Genomic DNA, 14155 nt, shown 5'->3' with positions numbered 1-14155 from the left:
GCCCCGCGTTGCCAAGGAAACGGGCCGGGTTCCATACGCACGCACGCACGCACGCACGCAAGGGGACGGCGAGGTCGCGCCGTGCGTGGGGCCACGCCCCAACCCGGAAGTGAGCCAGCGGGCGAGCAAGCTGGGCTCCGTGCGCGCGCCTGTCCGGGGCAGGAGGCGGCCCTCGGCGGGGGCGGCGGCGGCGCGGAGCGAGGGGCCCCCGCCCTCACCGGAACTGGCGAGGCCCCTCAGGTAGGCCGGGGGCGGGGCCTCCTGGGAGGGGGGGCGCCTTCCCTTCCCGGGGGCAGGAGCTGTTCTTGTGAGGGGGGGGACTAAGCTGGGGGGGGCTTGTGGGCGGGGCCCTCTGCATTAGGTGGGTGGAGCCTTTGTCTTTGGTGGGCGGGGCCTTCTCTGCTCTGGGAGGTTTGTTGTGGGCGGGGCTTCTGGTTTCAATGGGTGGGGCTTATTGGGGAGGAGTTTGTGGGCGGGGTCTTTGGTCGACGGGGCTCTGCTGTTGGGAGCTTGTGGGCGGGGCCTCCTTGCATGGGTGGGCGTGGTTTTCTCTTTATCTGGGAGGGGCTTGTTGTAGGAGGGACCTTGTGGTTGGAGTGGGCGGGGCTTGTCTGTTATTGGGGAGGGTCACGTTGCAGGAGCTTTGAAGGAGGAGGTCAGTTGGGAAGCTTCCTTGGCTCCTGTTATGGGGAAGGGGCTTTGCCTGGTGGGGCAAAAGTGCTTCTCAGATCACAAGGGACTTTTAATTGTGGGGAAGGGACTTGCTTACTTTTCAACAAGAAAAAAGACAGTTTACACTTCCTTTTTTGATCTTGCCACCCAGGAAGGGCAGGGCTGCTTGGTCTCTTCTGCTCCTGCTCACAGCTTGGTTCACTTACTTCAGATAACATCCCCATTCCTTGTAGATTAGCGCCTGTCTCCTCTCGCTCGGGTGGCACTGTAGGTTAAACCACAGAGCCTAGGGCTTGCCGATCAGAAGGTCGGCGGTTCAAATCCCTGTAACAGGGTGAGCCCCCGTTGCTCGGTCCCTGCTCCTGCTAACCGAGCAGTTCAAAAGCACGTCAAAGTGCAAGTAGATAAACAGGTACCGCTTTGGCGGGAAGGTAAACGGCGTTTCCGTGCGCTGCTCTGGTTCGCCAGAAGCGGCTTAGTCCTGCTGGCCACATGACCCGGAAGCTGTACGCCGGCTTCTTCGGACAATAAAGCGAGATGAGACCCTTTACCTTACATCTCGTGCAGATGCTCTTCTGGTCTGCGCCTTGCCTGCTAGATCCTTGTAGCTTCCCTGAATCACTTCCTCAATGTTCTCCCTCTTCCTTCTTTCCACCCTGACCTCTTCCTTCTTCTCCTCAGGTACAAGCCCCACGTTAAGATGGAGCCCACGGCCTCAGCCGTCTTCTGCAGCCGGGTCCTTGGCATGGTCAACTCGGAGGATGTGAACGCCATCATCCTGGCTCAAAAGAACATGTGAGTGGCCCCTGTTCTTATTTTGCAGCACTGGACTTTCCCACCTTGGTAGTGTTTCTTTCTCTTCATAGAATCATGGAATTGTAGAGTTGAAAGGGTCCCCTAAGGGTCATCTAACCCCCTGCAATGCAGGGATCACAGCTAAAGAAACCTGGACAGGAATCTCTGTTTGAAAACCTCCAAGGAAGAAGAGTTCACCACCAACAAGGGAGTTTGTTCCTCACCCTCTTGAGCACTAGAATAAAAGCTTGCTCCATCTTCCATGTGACAACCCTTCAGATATTTGAAGGTGGCTGCTGTATCTCCTCTCAGTCTCTTCTTTTCCAAGCTAAACATTCCCGTTTCTTTCACTTCATTCACCTTCTTTCTCCATTTCCAAGCTAAAAACATGGTGGGCATGGTGCTCTCCTTCAAAACTCCTGCTCCATGTCTCCATCTTCTTGCCTTACCCTTCCATGGCTCTCAGCATTCACTGGAGAGGAGCACTGAACTTTGGAAGTCACTCCCGCAGCAGGCAGTGGTGGTCACCTATTTGGAAGGCCCCGCGGAGGACTTTAAGGTCCATAAATAGCAATGCCCTAGAGGTCCCAGGAAGTCAGATTAGCCTCAATCAGAACCAGGGGCATTTCAACACTGGCCCTGGCTGGTGGAACGCTCTGTCTCATGAGACCAGGGCCCTGCGGGATCTGATTTCTTTCCGCAGGGCCTGTAAGACAGAGTTGTTCTGCCTGGTCTTTGGCTTGGAATCAACTCGATCCCCTCAACCTCTTTCCTTTTTCCTTTCTCCTTCTCTGATGGAACTCCTATTTGGGGACTTCCCTGGCTTTTTTCTGGCTCACGTCGGACCAGTCTGGATAGTTGGCCTTGGTGAAGATTTGGCATTTTCATCCCCCCAAAAGTTTTTGCTTTGAGTTTCTACTGAAATGAGGCTGCATTTTTAATCGATTGTTTTTATACCTGGTGTTAGCCGCCCTGAGTACTCCCCAGCCGTCTTGGCTGGGGAGGGCGGGGTATAAATAAAATTTATTATTATTATTATTATTATTATTAAGAGGACTGGTCCAAACTGAAGGAGGATAAGGCCACCAGTGACTACCAGTCACTATGGCTGTCCTTTCTCTCCAACGTTGGAGACAGTAAATGCCCATGGAATGCATTTACTGGCAATTGTCAGTGGGGAGAGTTGGTGTTGCCCTTGGGTCCTGATTGCAGGCTTCCCATTTGGGACATCTGTTGGCCAGTGGGCTGGGCTCAGTGGGCCCCCTTTGGCCAGGCTCCCCTTACGTTCTTCATGCTTTTTATTATCATGTTTTTCCATTAATATTTTTTATTGAAAGAATTAGCAAATAAAATATAACAAAATAAAATAGAAATAGAAATAAATAAATTGCAATTATAAAGATACAAAGGAAAAAAGGGGGAAGCGAGGGGGGAAACAAAGATTTATATAATAAAGAAAGAAAATGCAAAGTAATGTACTCCCATACATAAATTGATATAGTGTTATCTTAATACCTATATAGTGGTGCCTCAGGTTACATACACTTCAGGTTACAGACTCCGCTAACCCAGTACCTCAGGTTAAGAACTTTGCTTCAGGATGAGAACAGAAATTGTGCTCCGGCGGCGCAGCAGCAGCAGGAGGCCCCATTAGCTAAAGTGGTGCTTCAGTTTAAGAACATTTTCAGGTTAAGAACGGACCTCCGGAACAAATTAAGTACTTAACCCGAAGTACCACTGTATAGATGTTAATAGCCTGCTACATTCTGTACAAACTCATTCCAAGTGTTGTCATATTGTCAATCCATTGATTAAAGCTTATCATATCTTTATTCTTCCAGTTCATCAGTATCAGTCTCTTGGGCACCATTAGGGTGTGTAGAATTCCATTTCCATACAATAGGTATATAAATCAAAACAATATTCTCTGCTGAAAGATTTAACTTTTTCTGCAGTCAGTTATACGATCCAGCACTTTCTCCCAAAACTTGGTAAGTCTAGAACACTGCACGTTCTTCATGCTTGCTTGCAGCTCCCAAAACATTCCTTAATCCTGGTAATCTTAAACCTGCCTCTTGAGCCAACCCAAGCCAACAGCTTGTCTTTGTTGCCCAGGCTGGACCGATTTGAGAAAACCAACGAGATGCTGCTCAACTTCAATAACCTGTCTGGCGTCCGCATGCAACAGATGAGCGAGCAGTTCCTGCACCACACCCGGACCTTAGTGGAGATGAAGAAAGATCTGGACAGCATCTTCCGGAGAATCAGGTGAGGCTGGCCGACCACTAGGGCATTCTTCCCATCTTGTCCACGGAGCAGGTAATGCTGTTGTATAGAATCTGCGGCCTTCCAGATCTTACTAAACTACAACTCCCATCATTCCTTGCTATTGGATACAGCACCAATGGGTGATTGGAGATGTGGCTTAGTAACACTTGCAGGTTTACAGGTTAGCCACCCCTGGTGTCAGACTGTAAGATGTGGGAGATCAGGGTTCAGATCCTGCCTCAGCCAAAAGGCTCACTGGGCAGCCTGTTTTTCAGCCGAGCCTTCCTCACAGGTTTTTGGGGGATAAAACAGAGAGGGGGGAGGTCTGGAAATTATTCTGACACACACACCCTTGTATTTTTGGCTTCTCATTTTATTCTACTTTTGTAGAATCTCACTCCTCTGCGACTGTAAAAGTGGATCTATAGAATCGTTATATCATATAATCTTCTGTTGTCCATTACATTCGGCTTCACGGTCCAAGTTTCTGGCCCCATATTTATAGAGAATTGCTGACGGACCTCAGGAAGCCCAAATAATATACTTATTAAACAACGAAGATACAAGTAGATCCCTTGCAGTCACTAGATACCTGATTAATGTTTTATTTCAAAAGAGGAGAAATGGAGCACTGTATGACTCTGACAGCTTAGCTAAACTTAAGAACCATTAATAAGTGCCAGAACCAAGACGCATACCCCCAAAAATCTGATGGATTTGAATTGCGGTTTACATAGAGGGAGCTTATTGTGTATAGTGTTTACTTAACTGAAGTAAAATTGTGTTTTAACTTGGAACTGTTTAAATTGTATTGTTTATGGATAAATTTGGATGTATTGTTTTCGTTATGGGCCAATGGCCGCAATAAAATCCCTAACAAATGGATAATCTACTTTTGTGGCATTAATGGCATGCTTTAGTTCAAAGAACTATAGAATTGTGGAGTTGGAAGGTACCCAAACATCTAGTCCAACCCCAAACAACAGAGGAATCCTAGCTAAATAATACCTGACAGATTATCATGTTTGTGTCTCATACAGGACGCTTAAAGGGAAGCTCGCGAAACAGTATCCAGAGGCATTTAGTAGTGAGTATTATTATTATTAATTGTCATTATATTTATATCCCACCTATTCCCCAGAGTGAGACAAGGCAGCTTACACCAGTGACACGAATGCAGAAGGTTAAAAAAAGCATAGAAATTAAACTATAAACACTATAGAAACAGACCTTTTAAAATACATATTGTAAAACAGCACAGCACTTTTTAAAAACCATTTCCTTAAAAAAAACACAACACCAACCAGTCATATTTCCTAGGAAATAGTGTGCATTTTGCTCTCCAGGCTGTGTGAATGAGCAGTAAAACATCAAATGCAATGCTGTGTAAACAAGTGTAAGGTAAATGTATAGAATCACAGAATTGTAGAGTTGGAAGGGACCCCTAGAGTCATGTAGTCCAATACAGGAATCTCAGTTCAGGCATCCATGACAGATGCCACCCAGCCTCTGCTTACAAACCTCAAGGAAGGAGAGTCCACAACCTGCCAAGGGAGACTGGTCCACTGTCGAACAGCTCTTACTATCATAAAGTTTTTTCTGATGTTTAGTCAGAATCTCCTTTGTTGTAACTTGAAACCATGGGTTCGAGTCCTACCCTCCAGAGCAGGGGAAAACAAGCTTGTTCCATCTTCCATGTGACAGCCCTTAAGATATTTGAAGATGGCTCTCCTATCTCCTCTCAGTCTCCTCTTCAAGCGCTCCTAACCAGGCTTGCTTTCCAGACCCGTCATCATCTCTGTCACCCTCCTCTGCATACCTACCAGCTTGTCAGCATCCTTCTCAAATTTTGGTGTCCAGAACTGAACACAGCATGTTTTATTGTCTTTACAACTCTTGTAAGCCTCTCCTAAAAGTTCACTTTGCACATGTTTCAAAACCCCCAAGCCCAGCGACGATTATTTTCCTGTGCACTCAAAACCCTTTTCACCTGCATTAACTGTAACAGTCTTCACAATGGTCCCATAGGCTAGACCACCTTTCTGCCTTCCAGGTAACACGCCTAATGCTTCGTTCCGTGGGCGAAGGCGGCATGTGCTTTTTAGCCACCCTCTTACCCGTTCCGTCTGTCAGCCTGCCTCATTACTGTTCTGATCCCTAGATATCCACGAATCTCCCATCCTGGAAGACGACGACTTTGACCCGATCCCCAAAAGCACCGCCACCACCATTGCTACCTCGGAGCAGAGCACGGAGTCCTGTGACACCAGCCCGGACATCATCTCCCCTGCCACCAGTCACGACTTTGAGGACCTTTCCCAGGGGCCGTACGACTCGCCGGCGGTGAATGGGCAGAGCATCACAGACGACGACAATGAGACAGACTAGTCTCTGCAGTGAAGCTCTCGCGTGGGGCGAACTGATGCGCCGTCTCGACCCCTGCTTGCTTCTGGACTTGCAAACTGGCGACCCCCTTCTTTTTTAAAAAAACAAAAACACACCAACCTGTATTTTCTGTGTTTTGGCCAGCTGTTTCTTTGCGTCGGGGAGAGAGAGGCGAGCCTGGGCAAAAGTGGCTTTTCTTGCATGAACCGCCGTCTTCCCCCGCAGTACTGATCTGTGATTTTTATGCCAAATATGCAAAATGGTGAGCAGCTAGTTCACTTTTTTGGGGGTGGGGAATACACTGCACTGGGGTGTGTGTCTGCCCAATTGCACGATTGGGCGTGTTCACTGAGGGCTACCTCCAGCCTCCCAGCCAACAGTATAACCATGCTTAAGACACACACAAACTTGCATGTGCTCAAAAGATTGTTCTCTAACAGGGATGCTATCAGCCCCAAATGTGCAGCTTTCGGGGAAGTGGCCAGCCGTTCGTCCCTGCAACGGCTGCCAGCTGGTTCATGTGCTACCCTGTAAACAGAATAACATGCAAGAAGCACTCGGTTCTATCCAAATTTCTTCAGAGAATTGCTTGAAATGAATCAACATGAACGTGGGGCCATGAATTTCAAGGGGTCTGCCCCAAGAGGAGCTTTCTTCAATGCAGCCTATATACCCTGAATCCACACAAGGACATTTTTTACAGTGGTGGTGGTAGCGTTCCTAGTGAGAAGAAACAACTTGGGGTTCATCCCCGATTCCATTTTGCCGGGCACGAGTGTCGATAGCGGAGCTCAGTTCCTCCACCACTCAGGGCGCTCCTCGTTCTTTGAGCCGTGTTTCCTGCACGCACTCTGTTCATGCATGGGCCTGTGGTGATAGCTGCATTGTGCCCTGTTCCAAAGAAGTTCAGATCTGCTCCCCTCTCCTGGTTCTCTTGCTGACTCCGTGAGGGTTGGAGCACACAGCAGCCTCCATCGCAGCTTCCTCTTAACTCCCCTTTAAAAGTATGTCCTGCGCTACTTTTTCCGTCATCCAGTGATGCACCTTATATCTGACACAAGAGAGTGTATGTGCTTGCCTTGTTAGTGGCGACGAAGAGCTGGAATTTTTTTTGCGCCTGGCAACCAAAGCGCCCCTTGGGTTTCAGATTTATAACTGCTATGGTGGCTCATTGACCAGAAGTAACGTCTTTACCATTAACTCTAGAAGTGTAGACTTGATTCTGATCAAATAAAGTCTCCTGGAGCAAAATATACATCAGGACTCTTAGTTTCGTCAGAATTGAGTGTACACTTCCAGAGTTGACTCTGATTACATTTCTTCTGGTAAATGAGTCAACACAGCTGCTAGGGGTTATGGAAATTTGCATCCAGGGGTTTTCAGACTTGTCTACCCATGTTCCATCCGAAGCCCAAGGGGTGCGTTGGTTGCCAGGTACAAAATATATTGGCATTAGTTTCAGCTCTCCTAGCCCACTATGTGCTGCCCATCTTAAGGAGAGGTTGCCCACTGCTTCCACCCTCTTCTTAACATCTGTTATAATCATCCTGTACTTTTTCCTAGAGGTATCCAGTGTAAACAGTTAATGCCAGCACAACAGCTTTTACCTGTCCAGCGAAACTTCCCCGCCTCCTCTAATTGCCTGCCTGCCCCCCAAATCGAGTGGGTTGGGAGGAATCCCAAAAACAAATTTAGAAGAGGGCAGAAAAGTTAAAAGCTGTTGAGCTACCCTAAGTGTTCAGTTGCATCCCAGTACTGGGTTGTGCTCAACATTCGACCTACTCAGCACTGACCCACTGAAATCGGTAGTCACATCCATTGATTTCAGTGGGTCTATTCTTGAGTAGAATTTTATTGGGTTTAACCCTGATCCCTGCCCCCCCCCCATGACACCTTCAGTTACTGTTTTACTGACAAGTGTCTGTGTCTCTAGTGTTCATTTTTTAAGCGCCCATCCCACACAACGGTCTGTATTATGGTTCCCTTCGCCGGAACTCGGGTAATGGCTAGATTTGTTGAGTAAAGGTTGGGGCAAGCTGCTTCCTTTCTCCACCGTAAATAATAATAAAAACTCCTGAAATGCATTGTAATTCAAAGAATAATATTTTTGTACTGCTACAAGTTTACAGAGATTAATGAGGTAATAACCAATAAAAGAGTTGCATTAATTGCTAGATCTGGTGTTTGTGAGCTGTATTTGTTGTTTTTATTGATTGGCTTTCATGGGGCATGGAAGCTTTTTCAGCCAGGGAGGTCATTTTGGTGCTGCTCACGCAGCGATTTGACTTTGCCCCCAGAGGCACACTCCATTGCCTCTTGAGACAGACAACTACAAGATCACCACAATAATAGGGTTTTAGCACACAAATGAAGGATTTGTGACCCCCTGGCTGTGCTGGCTGTTGCTTGTGGGAATTTGATTTCCAACAATATTTGGATCCCCATCCCTGGTCTGAGAAGAGAGAGGCATTCCTTCGATGATATCTGGAGGGATACCGCCTTTCACCATTCCTCATCTCTAAATAGAGGCATCCCTCAATCTCTCACATGGAATAAGGGAATCCTACTTCTTAGAGCAAGGATGGGAGAGGTGTGGTCTTTCAGATGATACTGGGCTTCCAGAAATCATCGTATCTGACTGCTGACCATGCTGGCTGCTGGAGCTGAGCTGGGAGTTCAGCCAACATCTTCCCGACCCGCCTTTTAGGAATTAGTGGCATCCTTCCGAAAACTAGAACAAGCTTGTGGAAAGTGCCACTTGATGCTTAAAAAACAGTAGTACGCATATTCATATGCTTAATACAAAATACAACGATACTGCCATAATCAAGACGATGATAGCATTTTTATTAATAACAACTCAGCCAGAATAATGTGGGAGGTCCATTCAAATTTTTTGATTTTGTGAAGGCGCCTGCTGGATCTCAAGAGGCAGGGAGTTCCAGAGACCCACCCAGATCCATTAGGCCAGGGGTCTCCAGCTGCTTCCAGACCACAATTCCTATCACCCCTTGGTAGCTAGGAATGAGGGGAGTTGTAGTCCAAAAAAAAGAGCTTGGGGGCCCAAGGTTGGGAAACGCTGTACGGCTCCCATCCCTGACCATTAGGGGCTGAGGGCTTCTGGGAGCTGTAGTCCTTAAGGGCAAACTCTATGGTTCTCCGCCTCTATTGTTTTGTTCGTCACTTCCGGCAATCAAGGGGCGGGGCCTGGAGCCGGAGGAGGCGTGTCTTTAGTAGGCGAAGATTCCCTCCTGCGGCCGCGCATGCGCGCGGGGAGGAGGCGTGACGGCCCAAGATGGCGGCTGCCGGCGGCCCCGTGGAGGTGGCGCTGGTGTCGGCGGCTGAGGCGGCCTCGTCGTCCGGAGGCGGCTGCTCGGTGTGGGAAGTGGGCTCCGGGGCCTCGGTGGCCGGATACCGCGGGTTCAGCTGCGCGGCTCGAGGGATGGCGCTGCTGGGCGGGGAGCACCTGCTCGGGGCGCAGCTGGGCAAGGCCTGCGTGGGCGCCTGGGAGCTCCAGAGGAAGGTAGGAGGACCGCGGGGGGGGGGACAAAGGGGGCTGCGCGTGCGTGCGCATCCTCAGGAAGCCACGCCCCCGGGAGTGACCCCCCCATGGGGTTCCCATGGAAACCCCAACTCTAGACATCAACCCCCCCCCCAGATTCCTTGACCAGGCATGTCTAAAGTCTGTTTCGGGGGCCTAATCCGCCCCCCCCCCCATGGTAATACAGTGGTACCTCGAGTTACAGACGCTTCAGGTTACAGACGCTTCAGGTTACACACTCCGCTAACCCAGAAATAGTGGGTTGGTATCTGAAGAAGTGTGCATGCACACGAAAGCTCATACCTAGAACTAACTCAGTTGGTCTTTAAGGTGCTACTGGAAGGAATTTTTTTATTTTGTTTTGACCAGAAATAGTGCTTCAGGTTAAGAACTTTGCTTCAGGATGAGAACAGAAATCGTGCTCCAGCAGCAGCAGGAAGGCCCCATTAGCTAAAGTGGTGCTTCAGGTTAAGAACAGTTTCAGGTTAAGTACGGATCTCCAGAAAGAATTAAGTACTTAACCCGAGGTACCACTGTATATGTCCTGGTAAAATCCTAAAGAAAGCTCATCAGCTTCAATCCTAAAGAAAGCTCAACAACTTTGGGGTAAAATTGTAAAAAAAAAAAAAGCTCAGTAACTTCGGTCGGCCCTCACACATGTTCACTTCATCAAATCTGGCCCTCTTTGAAAAAAGTAGGGGCACCCCTGCTCTAGACTGAGTCTTGTTTTCCAAAGGATGGACTGACTGTGATTGATTCTCATCTGGCTAGGTCAGAGGACAACCTTGAGCTCAGTTAAGAGCTTTGAGAACATGAAGAAGAAAAGTCACTTGACCCAGGGGCAGTCTACATATACAGTGGTACCTCGGGTTAAGTACTTACGTCGTTCCGGAGGTCCATACTTAACCTGAAACTGTTCTTAACCTGAAGCACCACTTTAGCTAATGGGGCCTCCTGCTGCCGCCGCACCACCAGAGCACGATTTCTGTTCTCATCCTGAAGCAAAGTTCTTAACCTGAAGCACTATTTCTGGGTTAGCGGAGTCTGTAACCTGAAGCATATGTAACCTGAAGTGTATGTAACCTGAGGTACCACTGTATATTGACCTATTCCGACCCCTTTTTCTTAATAGTGACATGGGCTATTCATAACGTAGGAATATTCTTCTCAAATGAGCAGGGCAGTAGGGGAACTGACAAGTGACAACCATTCACTATAACGATGTTCACTGCTACTGCTCAACACATTTTGGTTCCTGAAATTCACCCTTATTGTGCAGATAAAATATAACGGATAGAATTTGACAGGATGGGATATTAGTGTGTGAAAGCTGTCCCAATGCAACGATCCCCAGATGGAAGAGATCTCCAGCACCATCATGGCACCCAGACATCTTCACTTGATCGCAAGTGGCCCATAGCCAGCTGCTTTTCGGACCTCCAGCTCTCGCCTGCTGCAGTATCCAGCATGGCCCATGTTCAGGGATGCTGGGAGTTGTATTCCAATACATTCTGGGTGGGGAAACAAGGCTCTCCTCCACAACAGCCTGAAAAGCTGTGGGAGACCAGCACCCTTCAGAAACACCACCCCCTCCTCATAATACAGTGGTGCCCCGCAAGACGAATGCCTCGCAAGACGGGAAACCCGCTAGACGAAAGGGTTTTCTGTTTTGGAGGCGCTTTGCAAAACAAATTTCCCTATGGGCTTGCTTCGCAAGACGAAAATGTATTGCGAGTTCCTGCGGTTCCCCCCCCTTCCCCCCCTTTTTCTAAGCCGCTAAGCCGCTTATCAGCTGATCCGCTAAGCTGCTAAAAGCCGCTAAGCCGTCAATGGGCTTGCTTCGCAAGACGAAAAAACCGCTAGACGAAGAGACTCGCGGAATGGATTAATTTCGTTTTGCGAGGCACCACTGTAAATAGAAAACTTTTGATAATGATACAGTTTGTTTATCTTGGGCTTTGCGTGCATTGCATTATAAGGCTTACAACAGCCCTGCAAGGTAGCCCTGTACTGTTAACCCAGCATTGCAGATGGAGGGGAGCTGAGAGAGAATGTAAGAAGAACCTGCCAGCTAGTCCATCATTCTGGTCTCACAGTGGCCAACCAGATGCCCCAATGGGAAGCCTGGGCCCCAGTGCAAGAGTAGCAACTCTCCCCTCCTGTGGTTTACAGCAGCTGGTATTCAGAAACATTACTGCCTCCGATCAGGGAAGCAGAGATTGGCCATTCTGGCTGGAGTGCCAGTTTGCCCAGTCTACTTTTAAAGCCACCCAGGTTAATTGTAATCTGCATGCAGAAGTAACACAGAGCATAGCTTGGCTGTGGTTCTTCTGTGTGCTAGGGCTTTAAACCGTTAGACCCTCAGAACCGGGTAATCTTTCACTCTAGCTGCTGCAGAATTTCCAACCGTCTTTCCACTCGCATTATGTCACTCCAGCTGAAAGATAAAAGCCAAGCCTATTATGCCTGTCTGGGTTGCAGTTCCTCTCCAGCCCTTCTGTCCTGGATAGCTTGATATCCCTCTTTGCTACAACACAGTTCATTTGCTTTCTTTCCAGCCCTCTTATCGTCTTAAGCCTCCTCCTCCTCCTCTCAACTGTGGTCTGCCAGAGTTTTTAAGCATTTTCCCCAATACTGTAATGGATTAGAACTGAAATCCCAACTCACTTTAAAAAAAGAAGTGTTCAGCCACATCTCCCAGTAGCTTAAACTCCTGACTGGGGGTGCACACAAAGGCATCTTATTTCAGCGATCAAACTCAGATCTAGGTTGTTTTAAGAGGGGCACCTGCTCTGTAGTAAACTGCAACGTGTATGCAGCCCCACACTGGGGAACAGGTAGGGACAGGTATCTCCCCCAGTCACACAAAAGACTTCCACCAGATCAAGTCTTCACAGAAATGCTGCAGACCCTCCAAATGAAGCTTGCAGACCACATTTTGCAGACCCTGCTCCACTATGTAGGATAGAATCCTAGAATTGTAAAGTTGGAAGGGACCACCAGGCTCACCTAGTCCAACCCCCTGCAATGCAGGAATCTCTTGCCCAACATGGAGCTCAAACCCACGACCCTGAGATTAAGAGCCTCATGCTCTACTGACTGAGCTATCCACAAGTGGGTACAGTGGTACCTCGGGTTAAGAACTTAATTTGTTCCAGAGGTCCGTTCTTAACCTGAAATTGTTCTTAACCTGAGGTACCACTTTAGATAATGGGGCCTATCACTGCACCACCGCCACAGGATTTCTGTTCTCATCCTGAAGCAAAGTTCTTAACCTGAGGTACTATTTCTGGGTTAGCGGAGTCTGTAACCTGAAGCGTATGTAACCCGAGGTACCACAGTACTCTCTTGGTGCATCCATTTTCAGCATCTGATCAGCTTTCCATTCCAATATGGGTTTTTAAATTTTTTAATGATTAATCTACTCACTGACATAAGAAGCCTGGAGAATCAGGCCAATCTTGTCCAGCATCCAGCATTCTCACTGTATCCAAGCAGATGCCTTTGGAAAACAAGAAAACCCAACTGGATAGCTCAGTTGGTTAGAGCATGGTGCTGATAACACCAAGGTTGCAGGTTCAATGGGGCAGCTGCATATTCCTGCATTGCCTGGGGTTGGACTAGAGCAGTGTTTCCCAACCTTGGGTCTCCAGCTGCTGTAGGACTACAATTCCCATCATCCCTGACCATTGGTCTTGCTAGCAAGGGATGATGGGAGTTGTAGTCCAAAAACAAGGTTGGGAAACACTGGACTAGAGGATCCCTGGGGTCCCTTTCAACTCTATGGTTCTGTGATCTTATGAAGTAGAACTTGAGCACAAGAACCCTCTCTCCTGCTGTGGTTTCCAGCAACTGGTATTCAGAACCATTGCTGCCCCTGGCTGTGGAGGCAGAGCATATTGTCACAGTGAATAGCCATTGATAGACCTCTCCACCATGAATTCGTTCATTTGTCCCTTAAAGCTAACCAAGTTGGTGGCTGTCCCACCCTCTTGTGGGAGCGAGTTCCACAGTTCAACTATGTGCTGCGTTGAAGAAGCACTTTGTTTTATCTGTCCTGAATTTCCCCATGCTTTTATTGTGGTATTAGGGTGTGTGTGTGTGTTTTTATTGTGGTACACTGCCCAGAGATTGATGTGTGGGGCAGTACAGAAATATTTTAATAAGTAACAAATAAATAATACTCTTTCCCTCCACTGCCCCTATTTGTCCCTAGGATGAGCTCCAATAAACACACAAGACATAACCGGCTGAACATTTGAAAAAGTAATATATGCTATTCGTTGTATAGAATTGTAGATTTCAGTTTATGCATAAGGTCCACGAATGTGGATTGTTGGACTCTATGAACAGACAGGTGGAATAAACACTTTCATATATATGGACCTTATGCATAAACTGATTAGAGAATGAATTGATCCACTGGGTCTTCTACTTTTTTCGTTGAACTTTATGAGCTACTTCTGTAGAAATCTACAATTCTGTACAATGAAT

The 14155-nt window shown here is 47.9% G+C and overlaps 2 protein-coding genes across 2 annotated transcripts in view; both read left to right on the top strand.

The window, feature by feature from the left end:
* Nucleotides 1–222: 222 nt before the first annotated feature.
* On the top strand, nt 223–8294 carry KXD1 (KxDL motif containing 1). The gene is made up of 5 exons (XM_081846489.1): nt 223–240; nt 1354–1467; nt 3583–3735; nt 4776–4822; nt 5897–8294. Exons 2-5 carry the CDS (start codon nt 1373–1375, stop codon nt 6121–6123), a joined length of 522 nt encoding a protein of 173 aa, XP_081702615.1. The 5' UTR covers nt 223–240; nt 1354–1372; the 3' UTR covers nt 6124–8294.
* A 1098-nt stretch (nt 8295–9392) lies between these two features.
* WDR18 (WD repeat domain 18) overlaps nt 9393–14155 on the top strand; it is a 41514-nt gene continuing 36751 nt past the window's right edge. The window contains exon 1 of the mRNA XM_081846314.1: nt 9393–9643. Coding sequence (XP_081702440.1) covers nt 9416–9643 — 228 coding nt within the window. The 5' untranslated portion in view covers nt 9393–9415. The remainder of the gene's footprint in view (nt 9644–14155) is intronic.

This window comes from Podarcis erhardii (genome assembly GCF_964252035.2).
Source record: "Podarcis erhardii genome assembly, chromosome: 18".
Classification (NCBI taxonomy): domain Eukaryota; kingdom Metazoa; phylum Chordata; class Lepidosauria; order Squamata; family Lacertidae; genus Podarcis; species Podarcis erhardii.
Note: the sequence above shows the minus strand (reverse complement) of the source record. Positions and strands in the feature narration are given on the sequence as shown.

Bases quoted from the DNA above. Each gene is read 5' to 3' on its own strand.
- KXD1 (XM_081846489.1), top strand. From the start codon at position 1,373: ATGGAGCCCACGGCCTCAGCCGTCTTCTGCAGCCGGGTCCTTGGCATG. The intron at 1,468-3,582 runs GTGAGTGGCCCC...TTTGTTGCCCAG, and splicing joins ATCCTGGCTCAAAAGAACAT to GCTGGACCGATTTGAGAAAA. The intron at 4,823-5,896 runs GTGAGTATTATT...TCTGATCCCTAG, and splicing joins GTATCCAGAGGCATTTAGTA to ATATCCACGAATCTCCCATC.